This window comes from Danio aesculapii, chromosome 2 (assembly GCF_903798145.1).
Source record: "Danio aesculapii chromosome 2, fDanAes4.1, whole genome shotgun sequence".
Taxonomy (NCBI): Eukaryota; Metazoa; Chordata; class Actinopteri; order Cypriniformes; family Danionidae; genus Danio; species Danio aesculapii.
This window is the reverse complement of record NC_079436.1, coordinates 43,586,790-43,605,832: the sequence shown is the minus strand read 5'-3', so window position 1 is coordinate 43,605,832 and position 19,043 is coordinate 43,586,790. Positions and strand designations below refer to the sequence as shown.

At 34.7% G+C, this 19,043-nt stretch overlaps 1 protein-coding gene across 3 annotated transcripts in view; it reads right to left on the bottom strand.

Moving 5' to 3' along the window:
* Positions 1–19,043, bottom strand: part of epc1b (enhancer of polycomb homolog 1 (Drosophila) b) — a 33,551-nt gene that overhangs the window by 13,990 nt on the left and 518 nt on the right. The window contains exons 2-5 of one of the 3 annotated variants that reach the window (XM_056480156.1): positions 18,358–18,442; positions 5,091–5,250; positions 1,605–1,750; positions 1,385–1,420 (exon numbers count right to left, since the gene is read on the bottom strand). In XM_056480156.1, coding sequence (XP_056336131.1) covers positions 1,385–1,420; positions 1,605–1,750; positions 5,091–5,190 — 282 coding nt within the window. In that variant the 5' untranslated portion in view covers positions 5,191–5,250; positions 18,358–18,442. Of the gene's footprint in view, positions 1–1,384; positions 1,421–1,604; positions 1,751–5,090; positions 5,251–10,780; positions 11,230–18,357; positions 18,443–19,043 lie in introns of those variants that run through there. The other 2 variants (XM_056480140.1, XM_056480148.1) reach the window with 2 other exon arrangements.

Below are 19,043 nucleotides of genomic sequence, written 5' to 3'. Positions count from 1 at the left end.
ACAAACAGGAAAGCGCGAATGAGCCGGATGATGGCATCTACACTTCAGAAGCATTAATATCAAAGAAAAACAGCATGTCAGTAATTAGGAAAAATCTTGGTTTCAAAGACAGACAGACATAGCAAAACCAGGAAATTTGTAAGAGCTGTCGCAGAATTGTTGCCACAGCACAGGGTAATACAACAACCAGCACCTAAAAATGCACCTCAGGCGGCTATATGAGGAGTGTCTTGCAAAGTCAACAAAATATTGCCAGTGACACTCAATCTAGTAGCAAGCAAAGTACAATTCAGAATTGTTTGCTAATAAAACTTGATCTCTTTTCAGTTCCTTTTTTTAACTAACACTCACTGCATTTAGGCAGTATATAGATAGAGCTGAAGTTTGATTACAAAATAAACTTTCAAATCAAAATTGCAATATCTGTCAAAATAAAAAAAAACCTCGCAATTAGATATAATAAATAATAATAGATAAATAAATAATAGATAATAAATTAATGTTTGGGGTCAGTACTTTTTTTGGAAATAAATATAGGACACATTAAACTGACCAAAGGTGGGGGGGGGGGGGGGGAACAAGAGTTTCAGAATGGTGACTGCCAATCTCTGTTATTTTAAACATTCTAGTAATCGATGAGAAAAATATCAGGTTTTATAAACAATTAGACAGCAAGAACTGATTTCAGCATTAAAAAGAAATGATTCATGACCAGCAAATTGGCATATGAGGATTACGACACTGGAGAGTAAAATTCTAAATAAAATTCTGAAATGCCTTAAAATAACTAAATGCAGCCTTGAAGACTTTAATATTAAACTTTAATAATCTTTGACAAAGTCAAACCAACTTTTAAAAAGAACAAATACTTTGAAAAAACACACTGCAGGCTAAGCAGTGGTCAACTACATTAAGTTCTGTCCTTGTTGAGCCTAGACTCTAGTCAAACAATAGTCCATTTTCACCCACTACAAATTGCAGCAGATGGTGTTACACATTCACGAGGCTGACAATAAATCAGAACAGACCAATAACAATTGATCAACTGGCCTGCCCATAACAAATCAATAATCAAGCATTAACTCTATAAAATCTATGGTTTTAACCCTATAAACCAGCAGGAGAACAGCCATGCCCTTAGAGCAACACACGAGTGCAGGCTAGAACACGGTTCATTCACTTAAACACACAGAGCATTAATGCGTTTCTTATTAGAAATCAAATGGTTTCATTTCCCCCAAGCAAGCGAAACATGTTAACTGATACACTCATTTGCAACTGTTATCAAAGCGGTCTTGTAGTTTAAACTGCAAAGCGCAGCACTAGCAATGCCAAGGTCACAGCTTCAACTCCAAGGGAATGCATGAACTGATAAAACGTATACCTTCAATGCAATGAAAGTAGCTTTGGATAAAAGCATCTGTTGAATAAATACACATGCAAATTGTTTATAAATATAAAGGTATTTTGCTATATTCTATTGCTGTGTTTTGACAGTTCACTGCCAAGAACACAGGCAAAAAAAAACACAAAATCCAAATCCCATGTGTACTTTATAAAAAATGATATCCACAACTATTTGCAGCTTTGCTCTCGTTCGGTACCTGCTGTCCACTCCCTTTCTCTAGCCGGTCGATCATCTCTTCAAACTGCAGAGCCCCCACGTCCATCTTCTTCTTCAGCTTATTTACAAACGCCTCATCCTCAGAGTCCAGGTCATAATCCGGCTGTTCGGTGTCCAGACTGAACGCTGTAAGGGCAGATTTAACAAAGCAAAACAAAATCAGATTTTTTTACGGTAAACCAAAACCCGGACGGAAAGCTACAAATTAGAGCTGCGTATTGATTTGGACATCACAATTCAGTTTATTCATTCGTCCTAAAGTCGCATTGCTACCTAAATGCATTTCTATATGAAACAATAAAAAATATGATTTAACACTCAAATTTTGCTGCCTCCCCAAATTACCTGGTTATAATAAATTGAAACAATTGAAATTGTTGACAAAAAAAACAAAAAAAAAAAACAATTGGTCAATAATGAAATTTTTGGCCATTTATTTTAACAAACTTCAGTCCAACTTGGTTTGTGTTGGGACCACAATAATGAGTTGGCGTGTAGTTCCCAGCATTTAAACATTGTATTTGCCATGTGAACACTTACAACTATTTCCACTGAGCAGTACAATACACATGTCTTTTTCCACTGTCACATGTGCCCCTAAAAAACTAAAAAAAAAAAAAGTAAATAATAATAAATTTTTTTAAAAAGCACCACTTCATCATTCTTACCAAAGGCTACCTTGAAAACCATTAGAGTACGAAAAAATGTTGGAGCTATACTCACATCACATGCAATGAACCAAGGTCAACTGGAGCTCAAACAAAAACCACATCTTATTGTAACTGCTACATGCCAAGAAGCAAGAGCAGAACCTGCTGTATGTTCTCCATTGTTATTTACAAAAGGCATCCAAAAATGAGAGGAAAGTAAGAGTGATAACACTTTGTGCGCTAGCCACACGTCTATATTTGAATCAATGAACCTCACAACAAAAGTTCACAACAGACACAATACTTGAAGACTTGCACTGAACCGCTCAGAGGAAATGAGGCATAATTGACATTGAACACAGGGACTTGATTTTTCTACATTTTCACTAAAGGTCATTTTATTTTTATAAAACACTTACAAAACATACTTTAGTTCACTGTCACCACACAACAAATCATTTCAATTTCAAATTAGTCAGAACCTGTGTTGGAAAAAGTAGTTTTGGAAAGTAATGCATTACAATATTGAGTTACTCCCTAAAAAGGTAACTAGTTACGTTACTTTTTATGATACCTAATGTGTTACCTTGCGTTACTTTTTTTGACCAGAGGTTCGTTCTTTATACGTGGATTACTTAATTAACTTGATTTGGTTATTGACGATTTAACACGATCCAGGATCATTTATTTCTTCAAAAGTCATCTGAGAGTTGTCATAGCAACAGGTCTGGTAGCTCAAACCTGCTTGGAAGCAGGCTCATTTGATTTAAACAGGATTAGATTGGGTCATTTCAGCAAAGGTGATACTGAAAGTGTGTACCAAATGCAGACAATTTCTAACAGCAGTTACACTTGGAAAAATAATATATAAACTTAAGCAATCTGCCCTCCAAAATGAAAAGTACAAAAACAGTCATGCAGTGGTTCTCCCTTAGGAGATCAAAGAGAACATTTATCAATATAGACTTTAATACATACGCATACTATTTTAAGGTACTGAACCAGCTTTGGTACAATTTGTGTATAATTACAGACATGCGCAATATTTAATTTTTTTTTTTTTAAGAATAATTTATGCAATCATGCACAGGTTAACAGCTAATATGCCAGTGAGTTGATGCCTAGCAAAAGAAATGTTTACTGATATCAAAATACTTTTCAGCGGTTTAGCAGAAACCTTTATCAATCACTTCTTCTGCAATTGACAGCAAGAATGAACATAGAAGCCTTGTCAAATTGACAAGCAGCACCTGAATGTGTTCAAAAGAATCAAAAACGCCAAAATGGGACGAATTTATATTGCATTTTGAAAGTGAAACCACCTCATATTCACCGATTAGAAGTTTAGTATTTATTACACGACGGTCTCTTCTTTACATTTACGTTAAAACATGTTGCTCTACGTTCTGGTCTGTTATTGCATATTGACTTCAATTCTGATTATATTCCAATCAGTGTATTGATTTATTTATTTCAGCCCCTTAACTGGAAGACGTGATTTGATTTGTGTGTGCCTAGTGTACAAACAGTTGGTGGTTTAAATGATTATTAAAAAAAAAAAACAAAAAAAAAAAAACATGCATTTGTCTACCAAACATTTATTTTTTCTAACTCAGTTAGCTGCTCTTTCAACAAATTAAAATAAAAGAATAATAATTATAATCATGATAATAACAGGGAGGGAAACCCCTGTGTTTGAATAATATTTTGCTCAAAAACTGTTCAAAGTTAATAAAGGCTGTGACTCAAGTAACCATTAATGGGAAAATACCAGATATATATCGTATACCGTAATTCCTCCAAGAATACAGAGATAAGATTTTTTGCCCGTATCGCCTAGCCCTAATCAGTTGTCAAGATTAAAAGATCCAGGATCTGTCAAATCATCTTAGATCATTTAAATGAGGTACGAAGAACACACTCCAGGTTGAGGCTTGATCTGTTTCATAACCAGCAAGATTTTATTTTTCTTCAAATAAAGGACCTCTGCAATTAACGATACACTGTAAAGCCTACATCTTCATTTACCTTAAAAAAACAAAACATAAAAAAATAATAATGTAGGATAATCTTAACTTCTGAGAACTTCCTGACCCTCGAGCTATACATGCCATGTAAACAGATTAATGAAAGTGTAAAGCAATGTGTTTGCTGCTTTTGTACTTTGTCTTATTATTGAAGATAACCACTGTCCATTAAGAGAATTCCCTTTTCCCTTTCTTTGATCCGTTCAGAATAATAATACTTCCATCACAGAAATGTAAGGCTCCGCCATCTTAGTTTCTGTCTGTTCTCTCATTGAGTGCGGGATTCATATTAATAAAAAAGTAACTTAAATATTACTACTTATTTTTTTAAGTAATACATAACTTGTTACTTAGAAAAGTAATATTATTACATAACTCTCGTTACTTGTAATGCGTTACCCCTAACACTGGTCAGAAAAAAATTAAATAAATAAAAACAGGAATTATATGTCCATTTAACAACATTTATAACATTTAACAAGCCAAACCAAAATTTAAAAAAATAATAGCAACATGTTGGAAAAGTGCTCAAATACTGACATACTACATTATGACTATTGACATTTCAAAAGTAGCTATGCATTCTGGCAAAGCAGAATTTTGGCAATACTAAAAATGTTATTGTAATCAGTGTTTTTCCAGCAGCCAAGTCAATTTAAGGTTTTCTGAAAGCATGAATGGCTTTACAATAAAGTCACAGCTCAGCAGCCAAAGGCGTGAAGGACACACAAACCTCAAGCCCTCATTCAAACGGTGAGATGTGGTGTGGATGAAGGCTGAATGACTCACGCTGTATGTGAATGAGCTGTTTGGGCATCTTAAAGTCCCCCGGGTACAGGGACTCATAGTAGGCGATGTTGCTCTCAGCCTCCGGGACAGGAATCACCATGTTGTCCCTCTTCTCCCCGTAAACCTGCTGAGCAGAAATGGCCCGCTGGAGATGGTGCTCCTACAAACACATAAAAAAAGAAAGACAGGATTTAGTTAGTTAGTATTTCTGGGGTTTGGCATATGGTGTCTCGATTACTGTTGTGTCAATAAATTATGAAATTGTGTACTGGCAACAATCAGATATATTAACATCATTTAACGTGACGAAAGGAATGAAAACCAATGACAAACTCAAACTATACACACTTCACAAAAGGCAAAATTATTAGCCCTTTTTATTCTTTCACATATTTCCTATGTAGCGTTTCATAAAGCAAATTTTCACAGTAATTCCTAGTATATTTTTTTTCTTATAAAGTTTTTTTTGATTTTGGCTGGAATAAAAGCGGTATAATTTAATTTAAAACTATTTTTAAGATTGTATTATAATTATTAGTAATAGTAGTATATTTTTAATATTACAAATCACTATTGTCCAATGACTTTGCTAGTTAACTTAGCTTGGTTAGTTTAGCCTTTGAACTGCACTTTAAGCTGAATATCTTGTAACGAACTAGCAAATTATGTATGTAAATCATGTCTTCATGGTAAATAAAAGAAATTTAGTTAATGAGTTATTAAAACGGTGTTTCAGTGAGCTAGCCAACCAGCCATCTCAACCCTTTTGACAATTACTGTATCAGCAATATGGACGATGCAAGTATGATGAGTATCCCCTAACACTAGTCAACACAAGTCATGTGGCTAAATGCTAAGACTATCTATCATGAACACACTGACTACTCTTGAAAGATATTGCTTGGAGTTTCACACTCATTTTATGGTAATCTATTGAACTTTTTCTGCAATACAGAAGTGATCTCATTTTTAGGATTGCTTTAGAGCTATCGATTCAGTTGCCTATAGGAGAAATGAAATAAATGGCAGAAAATGATCAAACTACTTTCTGTACAAACAAGTGCTTTCATGACTACATTTTTTAAAAAAATTTTTTTAAGAAATATAAGTTAGCAAAAACAAGCAGCATAAACCGTTTTTAATATAACAGGAAACATCAGTTTGCAACATCTAACAGGATAAAGAACAGTTTTTAATATAATAAGAAATATCCATTTGTAACATCAAGCTGCATGAACTGTTTTTAATGTCTGTTATAATAAATGGAAGTGAATGCATCAAGATTCCAATGGCCATTACATAAACCATAAATTGAATATTAATAGAACTAGAACAGAGCCAGATATTCCAGTTTACAGAAAGAAAATAAAGTCACCGTTTTATGCATTACAAAATATATCTGCACATAAAGCAATAATTTATCAACTAAAGTATCATGAATTACTGTATTGCTGCATAATTTTTACTATTAATTATTACTAAAATGTACAATAATGTTTAAAACGCTAATACATATGAAAGCACACAAAAAGTGAACTAAAAATAATATTGATGTCCACTATCCTCTTAATTGAGAAATAACTCATGTAGGAAAATTTTAATAATTTTCATAATGCATCACAATACAAAATTGGAAAACCTTTCAAGTGCAAAACACAATGTATTGGTTAGATCAGCAGTCATGAATGGAAATGACATTTAAAATTAGGGCTGCATGATAATGGAAAACAGTGACATTGCAATAATGTTTTTCTGTGATATATTGCAATAGTATTGCCATTTCTGAAGATTATTTAAATAACTATTAGGAAACTATTTATAATCTCACATTGTGATAACTGCATAAGGAGTGTGCTTATTATGAAGTAAAACTAACAAATTACAAGCTTAAATGAATGCAATAGAATGTGAATACACACGAAAGATACAGTGCTTTATGGATTTCTGAATATTCTAAAAGTATTGAGGTCAAATGTAAAAATGTAATCAAGTGTAAAATAACAGTCTTCATTGTAATCAAAAATACAAATAATCTTTGTTAAAGCTGCAAATTTTATAACCTGATGTGCCAAATGGATTAAATTGGCTTCAAATCTTACACAGTCACAGTGCTTTTAAAAATAGCTTTATTCACTGTGGTAGAGTTAAACTTGCCTTGTGTTCTGAACCATATCCTGGTTAATTATGACAAGACAACATTGCAGATTCTACAATGTGACTATTGCATTTTGGCACATTGCCATATCGATGCTGAAACGATATATTGTGCAGCTCTATTTAACATCTAAACAATAAATTAGGTACTCCTAAAACCATCAAACCATATATACAAAAACTGTACTAAATTGACAGTCGGGCTGAATCCCTGGTTCCCACCAACGCAAGAAAACCCCTGACACAGCAGAACTGCATCTGTCAGACGCAAACCAAAACACCAGCGTGCAGCACAAACAACAGCACATGCTCAGAAAATATAAACAGACGGCAGACACAGACCTCTCACTCAACCTTTTTCCCCACATAAACTTTTTTGTCTGCCTCAAACACTGCAGTTAAACTCCATACATGCATACCACTACTAAAATGCATAGTCACTTATAGCTTGGTGACATCCATATAATTCAAATACACAACCAGTCAGAGATTAAAACTAAAACTTAGGCCTGTCACAACAATAACCACTATATCAACTTTTCGCACAAAACATGGAGATGAGCTCAATCATTATTGGTGATGCAATATATAATCGTCCATACATACACAAGCAATTTTAGCATCAATTCAGCTGATGACACAACCTCTCTATCTCTATTGGATGGGTCAGTGTGACGTATGAAATACTGTTTCCGGGTCCAAGCCGCTACTCATTAAAATTAAGAAAATATTTGTTTATGGCTTTTTAGTCATATCACACTTTAAAGTGAATTTTATATATAATCAGTGTTCACAACGGTCTCTGGACTTGCTGAATCACAAATACCAAAATTAACCACTTTCTGGCCATCGGATATTAGGCATGGATATATACACATTGTGAGCGTGATTTCCGAAAGTATTATGTCGCTCTGTAAACGATATTTATTACCATTTGATGAGTCTCCCTATACAGTTTGATAGAGCTTTGACCCAGAAGCCGATTCGCGTGACGTCACACTTAAGCGGATTAGGACTGAACAATGTATCGTTCGAGCATCGATATCGCAATGTGCGTATCTGCAATAGTCACATCAAAGGATTTGATTTTTAAAGGTTAAAACATATTAAATATTTTTAGAAATTGTATAAAATTATTTATACAATGATGATCATGTTATTTTTTTGTTTGATTGTTAAATTTTATGTATTTTAATACTGTTAAGACCAGAAAACCATAAAAGCACTGTTTATTTCACTTTTAACTGGATAAAATGTAATAAATTACAAGCATATGACAAATGCACTTCACAGAAAAAGACTTGATCAACCCAGTCGATCTAAATTCATGAAATCTTTTTTGAATATGGTAGCAAAACAAAATGTCGCAATGACAGATTTTCCCAACATAATGCTGCCCTAGACCGTACAGCTAAAAAAAGACCAAAAACAAAACACTATCGTATTTACAATAAATTACCATTATATATTTTCATGTAGATGTCTGACAACTGAAAATAGATCTGGTAGCAGATGTTGCAGCCTCTGTTACTTTTGACCTTGCACTTTTTCTGTTAACATTTATTATTATTTGTTCAGGATATGCATTTCCACATTCTGATTCCAACGCCTATTTATTAAATTGCCAAAATATTTTTAAGAATAAATATTGTGTTCTTAGAAAAAGTGTCCTTGCATTGTGATAATATTAATATTATTAATATCAAAAATATCAAATTATTATTATCAAATTATTATAATATCAAAAATAATTTTTTTGTTATGAAACAAATACTTTGATCTAAAATGACTTTTAATGAAAATATATGCTTAAATTATCATTATTTCTGTGATGGCATAACTAAATCATGTCAGATGACACTTTAAAAATAAATATATAATACCAATTTATTGAAATTGAAATTGAAATTATTATTGGATCTCATTATAAATATAAATATCACATTATAAATACTGCCAACAGTTGTGCCAACAGGAATGGCGCATAAAATGTATTACTGATTAAGTAAAAAAAAAAAAAAAAAAAAAAAAAAAAAAAAAAAGAAAAAAAAAAAAGAGACATTAAATTATTATAAACATTACTATTGTGAAATATTATTCCAGTGAAATGTAAATTGTGTTGGATTTTGGAGAGTGGATGGGACTCAATTAAACAAACCCTAACAATTCTTACTGTGTCCATCTATGGATTATAAAAAACAACACTCCCTATGACTGCTTACTGACTATTAAATAGACTGACACTTAGCTGATCCAAAAGTGAAAATGCAAACAATTTAGCCACTAGACGTACGCATACACAAAAGACTCCAGAGCATCCTTGGACAGTCTGTAGACCAACTCTGACCCCCAGATAACCTATTATTAGCATATAAAACAGTGCTGGAGTGACAGCGGTAGCATCTCACACACAAACACAACAGCATTAACAGTGCTGACAGCTTCCCTGTCAAGCATTTTAACATGGGCGACATGTTTACTACGTACACATCATTTCCCCCAGCACATTTACACACATTATCAGATCTGTGTGAAAAATGTCAATCATTCGCATGCAGACTCATCATACGTTCTCTTACATGAAATGACCACAACTTACTAATATAAATGTGTTCCTCTAATGCTTTCATTCCATGCCAAATCATAACAAGCTCAGAAATACATACAAATGTGATGAGGGAAAGAATTGTGAGCCGATCTAAAGATATTTCCACTTTAGGAGCTCCTGAGAGAGAATGCTGCATATTTGTATATATAATGCTTGCTTGTACTGATCTATAGATGAAATACAGAGGTCAAGAACTCCAGCTGCCTGTGTTGAGAAAACAAAACAAGGCCCCATGTGCGCGCCTCTGTCCCGGTCAAACAGATAACTGCATGCACATCTCAACAGACCGGTGGGGCCAGATAAGCTGCCTTTGCCAAACCACAGATGCATACATTAATGCATTCACAATGTAAACAAATGCAAATCCCCTTCATTAGAAACGCCTGGAATTAAAAATGTAGTGACATTACTGCTTTAATGAAAATCACATGTATTCTGATCAAAGCTTACGCTTTTTAGGAATTGAAACTGGGCATGTATTAGTATTTAATCTAAGAATAAGACCGAATGCAGTCCTGATTGTTTTTCTGGGTGCTAATTGGTTATTGCTGGGTGCAGGGGAGCAGAAATAGGCGCCCTCCACAGGCCAGTGCGCGTAACCGCACCTCCACGGAGCCCCAAGATAAGCAACAAAATGGCGGCTTTCCCCGTGATCACGTGACTCCTTTGTACTCCGTAAGCCATATACTGACAAAAATAATGCGTAATAACGACCTCCAATACTATATATGTAGAGAAAAAGCACCAACGTTTGGTCCAAAAACATTATAACCAGTCCGCATCGGAGGGTAGCGACCAATTTGACGCGTTTCGGCAAGAGAAATGGCGGCCATTTTGTATACACTGGCGCAGAGAAGCAGGGGACGCGCCTCTGACAGTAAAAATGGAATTATTTTCAAAATACACAACTATAAGCGAAAAAACGTACCGATTCCTCCTCTTTCTCCATCCCCGTGGGCATCTGTGGCACTGCCCGGTTAATAGACGCATATTCGTGCAGGTCGGGCAGGTCCTCGCAACGGAAGACGGGTAGAGGCTTGGAAGCGTCCAGCGCCCGCGCCCGAAACGACAGTTTACTCATTTTCTTTATAATTCGAGATGCAGCATAAATATATCCGATCCCCTAATGTTCCCTACTGGTCCGATTAAAGTTCTCATGGATGATGCCGGTTCGGTGTCCAGCAGTGCACGGATCGCTCGGTGGTGGTGGCGGGGCGAGCGGAGGCGCGAGGCCGGGTGTAGGTCGCTCTCTCTCGGTGTGTGTTTCCAGCGCGCTCCGGTCCCTGATTCCAGGCTCAGTGCGCCATGGCCAACATGGCGGACATTAAAAACACTCTTTAACGGTCCGCTCGTGCTCAGCGGCCCAACCCCCCGATCCCAGATCAGCCATTCCCACACGGGCTTACAACGCATGCGCTCGCGGCGCGCGGAGAGATAGGGGGAGGGAGAAAAAAAACACTCCCATACCTTTTACAGAGCGCGCCTCTTCAAAAACATGCGTCTATTTCGCTATTTCGTCGGTGAACATTATCAATTTTGATTAATATAGGACAAAAGAGATTTACATTCTGATGAAGTCTATAGAAATGTTACTTTAGGTGACTTTGACCGATGCATTCAATTAAAAACTATAAGACTACAACAATTTTAATATATATATATATATATATATATATATATATATATATATATATATATATATATATATATATATATATATATATATATATATATATATATATTATATATATATATAAATAAATAAAATTTCTGTAATATATATGTAAAGTCTGTAATATATTTTAATATACATTCTTCTGTAATCTATGTTCACATGTCTTGGATTGCTTTTACAAAGCAATATTTCTAAACAGACAAAATCGGTCATAATGCCAATAAATTCATCTTATTGTTAAGAGCGGATTGGTTTAAGTTCCAGGATTCCTCGCATCATTAACAGTCAGAATCGACAGCAGCTTTGCTGGCTTATTATGGCTTTCGTTATAGTTGTAGTTATATTTTATAATACTGAGTACAAATCAAGGTTGCTCCGACCAAATATCAATTTAGAAATTCACATTATCTTAGCTCAAGGATAACCCACTACTATTTTTTTTTTAATCTGCTATTTAATTAAATGTACTAAATTAATTAAAGACTGATTTCTAACCAAACAAACCACTCCAGATTTTTTTTTTTATCTTATTCATTTGTTGTAAGCCGTTTTTTTTTTTGGCGCAGATCTTGGTGTGATAATAGTGCTCACATTTGCACAAACTAACACAGTTGAGAGAGAAAATGTGCCAGGTACCAAAACAACGAACAAGGGTCCTGTACCACGATGTTGGCTGAACAAACTCAGGATTAAATTCAAGCTATCACACCACACCAGGGGGCTGTTTCATAAAAGTAGTTTAGAAAAGCGGGGATTAAAGACAAAAACCTGACTTCAATGAGCCGAACTAAACATCCACACTTAAATTGTTTCCATAACAGCAAGTTGAATATCATTTGATCTAACTAAACTGAGTTCAGTTTAAATAATCTAGATAATCTCCTCACATTACGGTCATGAAACCCTGAAGGTCGAGTATAGATGCATTGATTATGTTGTGTGCTACCATGGCAACAACGAGAACTGAAAGATCTCTGAAATGAGACACAGCTATGTTCACAACAAGTGAGCCGCGTTTGATTTTAGAGTTCAAACATATAATCATTTAAACATAATAATCAAAAACTACAGTACGGCTTGCAACAAAGCAAGAGAGAAGGCTGACAGGAAATTGCCGATTTTAAAATACAGGCCATTATTTATGCCTTTTAAGGTTAAATTAATTATTTCCCTTTGACATTTGTGTTTCCCACAGCCTGTGGGAAAATATCTACTGCTCAGGCCCGGATCCATCCATTATTTTGTTTGCAGCTTTAAAGTCATTCTTTAAGAAATGTTGCCTACTTCTTTATCTTTATTACATTTTGTCATGCATGCATACATACATACATACATACATACATACATACATACATACATACATACATGTATAGCTAAGTACACCCCTCACAGATCTCTCTTTTAAATTAATATTTTCTAGAGGATGATTTACAATAATATATTTGTACATATACATCAGATTATTCAGTACTAAAGCATAATTTGAAACTAATCTAACAAAAAAAATAAACTAAAAAATCACGGTCCAAAAATTAGTACACCCAAATTACTATGTTGGGCGAAAATATTAAACACAATTTTAATAAACAGGAGACAAAAAAAATATATAAATAAATAAATATATATATAAATAAATATTAATAAATATAGCTTAAAGGAGAAAATAATTTTGACCTTAAAATGTTTTTTTTTTTAAAATTAGAAACTGCTTTTATTCTATCTGAAATAACAAATAAGACTTTCTCCAGAAGATTTTTTTCTTTTATTTTTTCTATATTATCAGACATACTGTGAAAATTTCCTTGCTCTGTTAAACATCATTTGGGAAATATTTATAAAAGAAAAAAAAAAAAAATTCAAAGAGGTGCTAATATACTACATACATGCATACATGCAATTATTATTAAGTGACTAAAGTTAAAATCATTATTAAGAGGTAAAGTGAATTAAAACAGCATCAAATTACGGCAGGTGAATGTTAATATTACCTTGATTAAGCTTGAACTTAAGATTTAGCCTGAGAGTTAACCTGCCCCCGACCAGGCTAGTTTCCCAGCATAGGCTGCCAGCGTAACGGAGTTTCAATTATCGTAAGTTTGATTTATGAAACCAAATCCGCCATAAACAAACCTGACTTACCAAAATAAGCCTGGCTTTTTCTGTAAGCTTGGTTTATGGAACAGGCCCCAATGCAATCAGGCTCTGCTAGTTCCATGATTCTGATCATCAACTTTCTCTGTTAACTCGGGCTTTGATCCTGAGTTTGAGCACATGAAGGCGGGACATCAGTAGTAAACAGCCAATCATGTGCTTTGATGATACAAAAATAAAGATTAATCTTTCAATTAATCATTTAAATGGGTTTTAAAAAAAGAATTTGCATGAAAGAGGAAGAAAAAAAACCTTGCTTCTTTAGTGCAAGTTAAGATGTGAAGTTTTTATAGTTAATATGTACGTTTATATATTATTAAGACCATTCGTTATGAAACTAAAATTGGTTATGTATATTGAACTAATAATAGGTAGGTCAATCATCTAAAAGAATTATAATACATAAACTTCATTATAATCCGATGATTTTATCTTTAAGTGTTATACTAAATAGCATCCCCTTTAATTTGGAGAAACAGGAAAAGCGGATTTATTGCATCAGAGATCTGTCACTTGGTTGAATCTCGGTTTGCGACCTCTAAACAAGAACATAATCTCCAAGTTAGCCATGTAGCATAAGATACGACAGCAATAAAAAGCCATTTATATTTTATTATTATTTTAAAAAGCTAAGCTACGTTTATCATAGCTAAATCCCTGAATAAGATCAAACTAAACTGAAACTTTACTGTCCAGCTAGCTAATCTGGCTTTACGGTACAGGTCTCTCGTGTGAAACCAGCCTCAGCCCATTAACTTTGAAATGTAGTACTATAAATTAGTCATAAAGTTTACTGAATTGCTTAAAATATTACTTTTATTATAAAAAATGTCCACAGGAACATGGGTATTTTCAAAACTGCAACATTTTCTATGTGGCTTGGTCATCCATGTACTGTATACGTGAATGAGATAAGAATCAGGTAACTAAAACCAATGCTGTATCCGAAATCACCCGTATACCCTCATTCACTATATCCTAAATTAGTCCACTAATATGGTCCACTTGAAGGAGCGAATGAAACAAGTGATTGAATTCGAGAACTCCTAGAAGAAATGCCATTTTATTTGTTTTGATGGTTGACAAATCCCTCAGATAGATTAGATTTTCAACTTCTTGGTCAGACCCTGGAAAAGTTATTTAACAATTAGCAAGCCGAAAAGATTTTTAATTTCTGTCATGTATACAAATGTTACTTTAAATTATATTTTATTTTGAAACTTACACCGATAAGATGGGTCAGAGAAGGAAATTCACTCTGTGTGCAATTCTTACAATCCATTATAGGGATTTTCTAGCCGTTGAGTGTACATGATTGTAGACTTGTTTTTGCTGCGCTTTGTGAAATTGATTGAGTGCACATCATAATTGCGCTATTAATTGAAATTGTATCGAAATTGCGTTTTGGACATGTGGGATTTCTAAATCGCCTTACAGCACGATTTTCATGCAATATGTGCATGCGATCCACGCGCCTCCATTGAAAATAAAGGACTTGTGTGCGCAAAAGACGTGATATGTCAATGGCCCATTTCACAGCAGAGGTCTATGACCTATACATGACAAAACAAACCTGTAAACACATGCAACTACTTCTGATATTTGGTCAAGCAGAACATCAAAGCTTACTTGAGTTTGATGGCGCGCACTTTTACTTTTTTATGTCTGTTTTAAAGACATGTTACAGGTCTTTCATAAAGATCTAATTGTTTTTCTTTTGAAATATGTTTCAGAATTACACTTTAAACACAGATTTAGTCTGTCCGTGACAAAATCGTGATTAAATCAAAAATCGTAATATTGTTAAAAAGTAAGTGATGCGTTTCTTTTGCCCATGTCGCACAGCCCTAGTTTCAGACACCACTACAAATAGCTGCTCCCTCAGGTAGTGCACTCACTAAGTGCATAGGGCCCAAATATTTTTGAAAACTACTGCCAGGGTTCAGGGCAGGCTTCAGATTGGTCAACATGGATTTATTGCATTTAGTCATTTAGCAGACGCTTTTATCCAAAGCGACTTACAAATGAGGACTAGGAAGCAATTGCCTCCTACTGGACTAGGAAGCAATTGCCTCCTACTGGTGCAGCAGTAGCTGTGCCATGTGGACAGATTTTTTTTTAAATGAAGGAAAAACATTATAAGAATATGTATGTGTATACAAAGTAGATGAAATCTGGTTCGTTCTAACCTTTTTCCTATGAGACCCATTTAATAACATTATGTCACTCTGCATGGACATGCAAAATTGAAACATTAAAGGTGCAGTGTGTCGAATTGACAACTAGTGGTTGAACAAAGTATTGAAGTCCAAATTCAAAACACAGGAGAGGGTGTTTTTCACCCAACTCCTCTGACACCTCCACACACGTGCAAGTTGCCAAATGGACAACACAAACAGGAGTGAGCATGCCTTAATATGGCGCCTACACTGTGATCCAACTACATGCAATATAACAAATCTTTTACATGTCAAAAGGAATTTGTCCTAACAATCCGTGTCACTTGAAATTTGTATTTTATAAAAGTTTTAAATTCTGCCATATATTGTTGCAGCACAAACTATGACAATGATAACCTCAGGTACTGATTATGTGTTTTATTCAGGGTTAAATGCTACTAATGTGACATCTACTGCAGCAGAAAGTTGACCTTAGACCTTGAAAATAAAATAACTTGCAAAAAAAAGGTAAAGTGGTTTAATATTCATTAAGTAGACTTTACAATTTGGTAGAAGTACAATGCATTATTCTGAGTTCATTTTGCGTCTGATGTAGACTGCCAAATTGCTTGTTGTTGTAATCTTGTCATATTTACATTAGGCCTACACAATATTGGAAAAATCTGATATTGCGATGCTTTATTTTTCTGCGATAAATATTGTTATATGAATTAAGAAGATGGTTTGAATAGCACAATTTCAGTTTTCTGTAGAGTCTAACAGTGTTCGGGTACAGAAATTGGCAAGAAAAAAAAAAAAAAAAAATATATATATATATATATATATATATATATATATATATATAAAATCACAATGCAAAACAAATGCTTTTCTTACTTGGTTTTCTCTTGTTTCTAGTCCAAGAATAAAAAAAATTCTTAGACCAGGTAAAAATATAAGCGATGCTCCGATTGATCGCCCGATAATCACATTTCAGGACTCGATCGGTACTCGCTGATCTTTCAAATCTCATGACTGATCGCAAGTGTTTGTATAACTCGGGTAATACATCCACAGCACTACAACACGATGTTTCCCAATTGCATTGTCAGTCATTTTTCTTACCATTTTTTTTCTATCCATGAAGCATCAGAATCGGTACTTGGTATCAGCTGATCGCAATGACCAGGAATCTGTACTCCGTATCGGCTGCCAAAATCCTGATCGGAGCATCCCTAAAAAATATTGTTTAGTTTTCATCAGAAGAAATAAGTGAAAACTAACAGTTTTTTGCTTGTTTTAAAGAAATTATCTGCCAGGAGGGAGGTCAAATCTGGTTTTCGCTTTGAAATGTAGATATTTAGGCTAAAAACAAGACGGAATTTCTAAATAAGAAATTAATTTTTTGCGTAAATCATAAATTCCATATAAATACAATTCTGTGGCTCCTGGTCAACTATAATCAAGACTTAACATTGCATATCTTTGTGATGTGACTATTGCAGATGCACACATTGCGATATCAATGCTGAAATTATATATTGTGCAGCCTTAATGTTTATTTTTTTGCCAGTTAAAAAAAAACGATCTAGATTTTTATAGCTCTAAATTGACATCTCATTTTGTAGGATTTCAGAGGTCGCATTTTGGGCCGAAGCTGCATACATTGAGGTAATAAGCCTTCAAGACTGAAATGAATGCACTGTTTCCCACTAAGGCACAGCAGAGTATTGAAATATAATTGGGTAAACTGACAGTGGGCAGGTTAAAGAGACCAAACTAAAGACAGACATTCAGACACGGAATGGTTATTTTCAAATAGCATAACTGACTTTCTAAGATAAACAAGTAAGTTTACTTAGCATGTTTTTTAAATATATCATGGTATTTGTATGCTTTAGAAGGGTCAAAAACCTACATAAAGCACCTTTAAGTTATTTACTTTTTCAACATTTACTGAAACATGCTTTTGACGTAGAACTCTGTTGTTTTTAATTTAGGAGGCACACTCCTTATAAAATACTAACAAACAGATGTGACAGCTGGAAAGGATTTTGTGCAAACAAAAAACTAATTTATAACATACAAATCTCCTACTTTTCAGCTCATTTGCAGTTGTAATCAAAAACATGAGAAGGTTGTGAAAATGCAGGTCAATCACAACAAAGCTTGAAATTTCATTAAAAACAAGATTTCTTCACAGCTTCATCCTAATGATGTATAATCTCAAATAGAACTCTTACTGGAAGCAAAAAGCAAGTGCCCCATGGCGGTAATGAAACGCCCACAAGATCACATTTCACTGCAAAACATTCTCCGTTCCTCTTCTGTCTGATGTAGCAGTCCTATATACCTTCTCCTTCATACATCAATGCACTTACATTGTAAGACCACAACACAAAGAAAAAATGGATTGAGCATAATATGCATTAAAATAATGTGCGATCATGCAGGTATTATCTGATACGCAAGGTTTAGATAAAACTCCCATGATGTGATCCAACTCAAGTGTGGTTTTACCTCAATTCCCAGAAGACCCACAACGCCCACAAGGAATCCATCTGACCCTCCAGGGGGTTAACAATCCGTCCATCATAGTCCATACCTGTCACAAACAATCACAGTCAAACATGAGCATTAATCATGATGAACAAACTCTTGACCTCAAGGGTGAAGGTGTCGGGCACCACCTCTCTAGGACTACAGCCACATTATGACATAAGTGCAAATGCAGACAGCTTTCCTGTACCAACAATAGGATGTCACTGCTGTCTGTATTTTTTATACCCGCTGAAACACAATAGACAAATCCGCAATAGCGCCACCATGCTAAACGCTGAACAATAACGCATATTCGGTCGCTTCGCGCAAATCCGTTTGACCGTTCACAATTATGTAACTTCAATCTGGATTCTACGTAAATGAACAACGGGCGCTAGCGTAATAGAAGCGGAAGAGATACAAAAGCGGCTGCTTTTCATCCATACTGCCAAAAAACATACAGGACAAAATAAAACCGATTCGTAGCAAGCTTTTAAAGAGAATGACACGTTGACTCGCAGTTAATATGCGAAGATGATGCGGCCATCCGCAGTCAAAGCCTTCTGCAGATATTTAACCTGCGCGAAAAAGTGCACCTTCGGCTTTGTCTCAACCCCCAAATACCTCGCGAGCGATCTTAAAATTCCGACATTTTTATCAAAGTA